This window comes from Montipora foliosa, chromosome 2 (assembly GCF_036669935.1).
Source record: "Montipora foliosa isolate CH-2021 chromosome 2, ASM3666993v2, whole genome shotgun sequence".
In the NCBI taxonomy this organism is placed as follows: domain Eukaryota; kingdom Metazoa; phylum Cnidaria; class Anthozoa; order Scleractinia; family Acroporidae; genus Montipora; species Montipora foliosa.
The window spans coordinates 11,353,015-11,359,395 of record NC_090870.1 but is presented as its reverse complement, the minus strand read 5'-3'; the positions used below and the strand labels follow the sequence as shown (position 1 = coordinate 11,359,395).

The following is a 6,381-nucleotide window of genomic DNA, read 5'->3' as shown; positions in this document are numbered from 1 at the left end:
TTCGTTTTGGGTTTTTTTAGGGATATTAATCTTATCTGCGAGAATGGTTTAATTTTTAACATGGAGTTCAATAATGGTTAACATTCAAACGCTGTAGTTGGGTGTCCCTTTACGGCTTGAATATATGATGTTTCCAATAAGCGAGCGTTTTTTCGGTGCGCAAATTCAAATGTGAACGAGCCGAGAAATTTGCAATCAAAGACAGCAGCGTGTTGTCACTACAAATATATTCGTGTTTCTTGTTATTAACTTTTTCAGCACAGAAAATATAAATGTGCAACTTAAATAATTGAAGTATGTTTTATTTTTGTGTGTCAAAGAACTAAAATCCACTCCAAATACAAGAAATTATATTTCATGCTCAGTTAATATCATACGTCTTTTAAATGAAAATACTTGGTAGGATTGTGTCCGGGAGTTATTTCGTTGGCTTTATCGATATTTTGGAGATATTTTTCTGTTATTCCCTTTTGCTAACTTTGCACAAAGCTCGTCTTACTCTTGAAGTTTATTTTATTTTTGTATGAGAAAGAGCCAAAATCTACTCCAAATACGAGACTCTTATTAAAAGTGTGTTTGAGACTAGTAATGCATGTTTTCAACGTATTGGTGACGACTTTATCAATATTTGGTGGCTCCTAAAAGAGCCGTTTTTTTTTTGTTTTCTTGCGTGCTTCCTTAAGCCTTTGCCTTCTTCTCAGTTTTCTTGGGTAGAAGGACAGCTTGAATGTTTGGCAGCACACCTCCCTGCGCGATGGTGACACCAGCAAGTAGTTTATTCAACTCCTCGTCATTTCGGACAGCGAGCTGAAGGTGACGGGGAATGATTCTGGTTTTCTTGTTGTCGCGAGCAGCGTTGCCCGCCAATTCGAGGATCTCGGCGCTGAGATATTCAAGCACAGCGGCCAGGTACACTGGAGCTCCGGCGCCAACTCGTTCAGCGTAGTTTCCTTTGCGGAGAAGTCGATGGATACGACCGACAGGGAACTGAAGTCCCGCTCGGGATGAGCGGCTCTTAGATTTGGTGCCCTTTGCTTTTCCTTTACCGCGACCAGACATTTTTCTGTGAGCTTCGAGTCTACAAACACTTAGCGAAATAAATGTCGATAGATAAAAACAGGGAAATTTATACGCAAGACAATATTCCAGTCGGATCGAAAAGCACCAATCAATTTTTCATATCACAAGTGCTTTTGTATGAAAACGGAACTATGTTGACCTTTGGCCAACCTGAAGTTATGAACCAATAAAAAATCGACGATTTCGATCCTTATGTTAATTGATCCTATCTTTGTTTTATTATAAATAGCAAGTCATTCACATAGCGTTATCATTCCATTCAAGTCGAACCCTATTGAGCGAGACATGGCACCGAAAGTTGCAGGAAAGAAAGGCGAGAAGAAAGCTGGTAAGGCTAAGGCCGCCACTGGTGACAAGAAAAGGCGAAAGACGAGAAAGGAAAGCTATGCAATCTACATCTACAAGGTGTTGAAACAAGTTCACCCAGACACTGGTATCTCCAGCAAAGCCATGGGCATCATGAACTCCTTCGTCAACGACATCTTCGAGCGCATCGCTGGCGAAGCTTCCCGCCTGGCTCACTACAACAAAAAGTCAACTATCAGCTCTCGCGAGATCCAGACCGCCATCAGGCTGCTTTTGCCCGGTGAACTGGCGAAACACGCTGTTAGTGAAGGAACCAAAGCTGTCACCAAGTACACAAGCAGCAAGTAAACTCACTGAGTTTACCGCCAAAACCAACGGCTCTTTTAGGAGCCACCAAATCTTGTAAAAGTTATGCCAACACGATTATATCAGATTTTCCCCCATCAACCCCTGAATCCTTTTTCATGCTAAAAGAAAATGGCGCGTTTGCAGAATACCCGGCCCACTTTGAATGGCACAAATCTCTTGCTCCTGGGGTCCCGCAGTGACCAAACAAAATAATGCAATTAAGTTAGATAAACGACTGCTACTGCTGTGCCGTAGTCGATGAATAAGGAAGTCTGAGTTAGTTGCAGGGGCACCCAACGAGAATATAGTCAAAACCACTCAAACATAGCATTGTTAAACGCATTTTAGTCTTTAAACGGTAGATATAGCCATATTTTTATCCCCCTAAAAATTTTCCATCTGTTCGTTCCTAGCTGAAAGTCTAGTGATCCGAAAATTATAGGGATCAAAACTTACCTTTCCGAAAATTTCAGCCAGAAAAAAGGCTCCCGAAAATTCTAGGTGACCTTTTTTGGGTAAAAATCCGTTAAAAATGGGCAATTATACCATTTTTTAGATATTCGAAAATCCTAGGACAGGCAGGCAAGCAAGAAATTTTACAACAAATGTGCAGAAAATTCTAGATCTCAAATCGTCTTCCGAACAGATATTTTCCGAAAATTGACGTTGGGTGCCCCTGTAGTTGAACTACTGCTACCGCAGTGCCGTCGTAGTAGAATAATGAAGTCTGAGTGAGTCAAGGGCAAAACGATCTCGTGAAAAGTGTGCTTAACTGAACCGCAAAATGAAAGCTAAAAATTTACGAGAGTACTTACACCTAATCACTGAAACGAGCGCTTAGGCTTAATCAGTAACGAGTGCTTTCTTCTTCACACGATCTCGTGAAAAGTGTAGTTAACCAAGTAAGACTTTTAGCCGACGGAGTTGTTATTCATTTTGGCGACTGCGGGATTGCAACACGACTGATTATCATTTCAACGACTGACGACTACGGGGCTGTAGGACTGCGGGCTCAGCATTACAACACGACTGCGGCACCGTGGGAGCAATTTTTTAAGTTAGATATTTTGTGGGCCGGGTATTCTGCAATCTAGCCGAGAAAATCGTTTCCCGGCCGTTAAATTTCCAAGACGAGAACAACCGTTATCAAGTCGCTCTCTAATTTCCCTTTTTCGCAGTTAAGAACTTCCCACTTCGTTCTGCTGAACATTATCAGACAACCTGAGGTTGATGGGTTCAACCTGAAGTTTTGTGGTCGGGCACAGCTTGATATTCAAACTAACGATGCATTTATTCTGTTGTAGGAACCATCAGTATTGAAGCTGACCGTCATGAACATTGTGAAAGGTGAAAGGATACAGAACAGCGTGACTTACAAAATGGAAGAAAAACCTCTTTAAGCAGAGCTAGTGACTGCCTGGTGAACGAAAGAGGAAAACGGCCCTGGAAAGGAAAATTGAGCCAGCATATTATCTCCCCGAAACCCCCTCTTTTATTAAGAGAGTTTTGCTTTGTGTCTTTTACCTTGGCTCCCTGGTAACAAGCAGATAACCAAGTTCCAGATTGAAAAATCGCCAAAATTGTGAAAAATGTAAATAGTTTGTTTATAGCGAGATTACACTAAGTTCATAAATCTTGTTCACCGTCACTTCATCTGAAGAATATAAAAAGTTACATTTCAAAAGAAACATGGCACAAAAGCGACCAGTTGCACTTACGTAATTAGACGCACGCGCAATTCGATACAAGGAGCTGAGCTCCCAACACCTGACAGCTCTGTCGGTAAAACAAGTGTAGCGCAATCGCGCGGTCATGGGTTCGAATCCCATCCAAGAGCCTGGATTTTTTGAGGCTTAGTCCTTTGCCACTGCCAAAGTTGCTCAACTTACTGCGATAACCTGCCAAGCATTTAAATTTCATTTCCGCAGTACTAACTACGCAGAACTAAGTTTTCAGTTTCATATTTAACTTGATATATTTTGAAATATAACGAAATATCAGTGCGTTGGGTTTTGTTTCACCGAAACAAAAGAAAACGTTTGCATGACAATAGAGCTCCGGAATTCCCGTTGGATCAGTTTAAAAAACCAACGTGGCTGTCGTTCCTTTGTCTAGGGACACCAACTTGGCCGCCGTGACGTCACGTGAAAGTCCGGTCTTAACTGGCTCTTGATTGGTGTTGTAGAATCTTCTATTGTTTTCAACGTGACTTACATCGTTTCTTTCGTTTAGTCTATTGCTTTCGGTTTGGATAACAAGTAGCCTGTGCACGGGGTCCCAAATGTCAGTTTTTTGTGACAGCCTCATACCTTAGGCATGCCAGGAGCGAAGAAGCAACACAGTCGCGCGTAGATCGTCTTCCGCAGCTTCGCCACTCACGAAATATAACGAAAACTGGAAGCCTCCTTGCAGGCTAGTGAGAAAGCCTTGGATTATTTGTAAATCCGTAGTTTTGAAGAAATATATATAATTCTCTCTAGTTTGATGTCAGCTTTGTCATAGTTTAATCGAAAACAAATCAATTTCCATCAGTGTTTTGTAGTCCACTGCTTATGTAGAATTTGGGAGTTCCCGTGTTCGTCAGCCTAGCGAACGCACAAAAAAAGAGAACTCTTCTAGCAGGGAAACTTATCTGGACAATTTAAGCAATTGTCTCTAATTATAAACACCTGAAAAATTCAGGTGGCTCCAACGGGATTCGAACCCATGACCCCCTGCGATGCCGGTGAAATGATCTACTAACAGTTGAACAAATTCATTAATCAGACGAGGATAGTGTGATGGTCAAGCTTTTACCATTCTCTTATAGCTCAGTGCCGGGCCTTCAGAAGGTCGTCGGTTCGACTCCTGCAACTGAAGGACTTTTTTGCGGGAATCCCTGATTTCCCATTGGAGAAAAATACATTCAGTCCGATGAATTAATCAAGCTGATTGGCCTTGTGCTCAAGACTTCAATGGTTTAGTGAAGTCCGGCGTACGAACTAGAAATCGGGGAGTTCCTATGTTCGACTACTGCATTGAAACACTCGGTTTTTTCCTCGATATGGCCACGTGTTTTGATCGAAAAAATACATTTCTTAGTTCTAATTAAATGTGCATCTTTGAACTGCGGGTTATGGATGAAGGCGTTCCTTGTAACTATCTGGACGACTTCACGCTCTTGAGTGCGTCATGGGTAATCAGTGCAAGATGGAGATAAATGTGACATGTGGAAGTTCAAAACAATGAAAAGTATTCATGATGTGCAATTTTTTCTCCAAGACAGAAGATTGGAGAAAATGGTTATTGCATAAATTATTTGCTTAAACAAAGTTTGTGCCATGCATTTCCTGTAATACCAAAGGCACAAAATTAGAGAGACTGTCTGTTTAATTGTCCAGATAAATACGAGGATCACTTCTCCCGTTCATCTATTTCTTCAATCATTCATTTAACAGGATCAACATTTCAGTTCTTTTGTCCTTTTCTACAGTCTAAGGGCCAAATACTTTGTTTGTGCAAAAGACGGAAGCCACAAAACTATGAACGGAAAAAAATATATACAAATGATGCCCTCCCATGGGTTTGGGGGAAGAAGAGAACATGGCTGATTTGAACTGGGGAAAGGGGGAACCATGTCAAAATATTTTAGGAAACAAGGGAACAAAAAAAAGACAACAAATTTTAGGGATCAAAAAGCTGGGAAGAAGTTTACATACATACTTAAAGGGGCACTGCCCTGCTGTTTTTTCGGTCAAACCTGGGTAAAGATTTAAATAAGTCCTTTAGGTCACACGTACAACATTTCTGACAACCCACTGAAAAGATATGAAATGTATTTATGGCACAAACAGCTATTTGTATTTAATTTTTGGCCACTTTCTGAAGACATCGTCTCCAAACTTGAAATCTGGCCAGTTTTTTCAAGTTTCAATCCATTTCCAACGTCTCCATCTCCATCCTTGGGTGTAAACAACAAAGAATAGCTTCAGTGCACTTCAGGTTATTAGCAACAAACCTACAGCAATATTTTTTGGTCTTCAATAACGCAAAAACGTCTTTTAGTGTTTTGAAGGTTGACTAAAATAGAGTGACACTGCCTCTTTAAAGGCCCTCCTTCAACCGACAGGCTTTTAGATCGTTTGTTTTTGTTGTGGAAATTCGCATTGCTTGTCGTAGCAATCTGATTGGCATTGTGGGTAAAAAGGATGTTTAGTCCTAAGGTACTAGCTTTTGCGTTCAAGGTTGTTTCAGCGTTGATGAGACAGTGACTTGTGACCTTGCACCTGCCCATTGGTTGTCGTAGCAATCTGATTGGATGAATTTCAGCTTTGGCTGTATTTTCATATAAGAAAATTCTTCCACGGATCGTAATGCCTGTCGGTTGAAGGTGGGCCTTTAATTGACCTCTACCCATATGGGCTTTTTCAGGGCCAATGACAGAACAGAACATTCAACAAGGGAACACGAGCAAATATTTTAAGGGAACAAGGAAAAAAGGACCCCCTTCCCCCCCTCCCCCTTGGAAAGGGCCTCACAAAATAATGTTGTTCGTCTGTGAAGCTACTTCCTTTCTCTAGTTTTAGAAAAAGAGGACCGGAAGAAAGTAGCCTTATTTGCCAAAATGCATCACGGGTAACTGGCAGCCGACAGAAGGATCAGTTTGCA

The 6,381-nt window shown here is 41.3% G+C and overlaps 2 protein-coding genes across 2 annotated transcripts in view; one reads left to right on the top strand and one right to left on the bottom strand.

The window, feature by feature from the left end:
- The window catches only part of LOC137992433 (histone H3), a 4,915-nt gene extending 2,218 nt beyond the window's left edge, over positions 1-2,697 (bottom strand). The window contains exon 1 of the mRNA XM_068837773.1: positions 2,550-2,697. The gene's annotated coding sequence lies outside the window, so the exon portion shown is untranslated. The remainder of the gene's footprint in view (positions 1-2,549) is intronic.
- On the top strand, positions 1,350-1,983 carry LOC137992435 (histone H2B, gonadal). The gene has a single exon (XM_068837775.1). The coding sequence runs from the start codon at positions 1,366-1,368 to the stop codon at positions 1,732-1,734; it is 369 nt and encodes a 122-aa protein (XP_068693876.1). The 5' UTR covers positions 1,350-1,365; the 3' UTR covers positions 1,735-1,983.
- Positions 2,698-6,381: the final 3,684 nt, after the last annotated feature.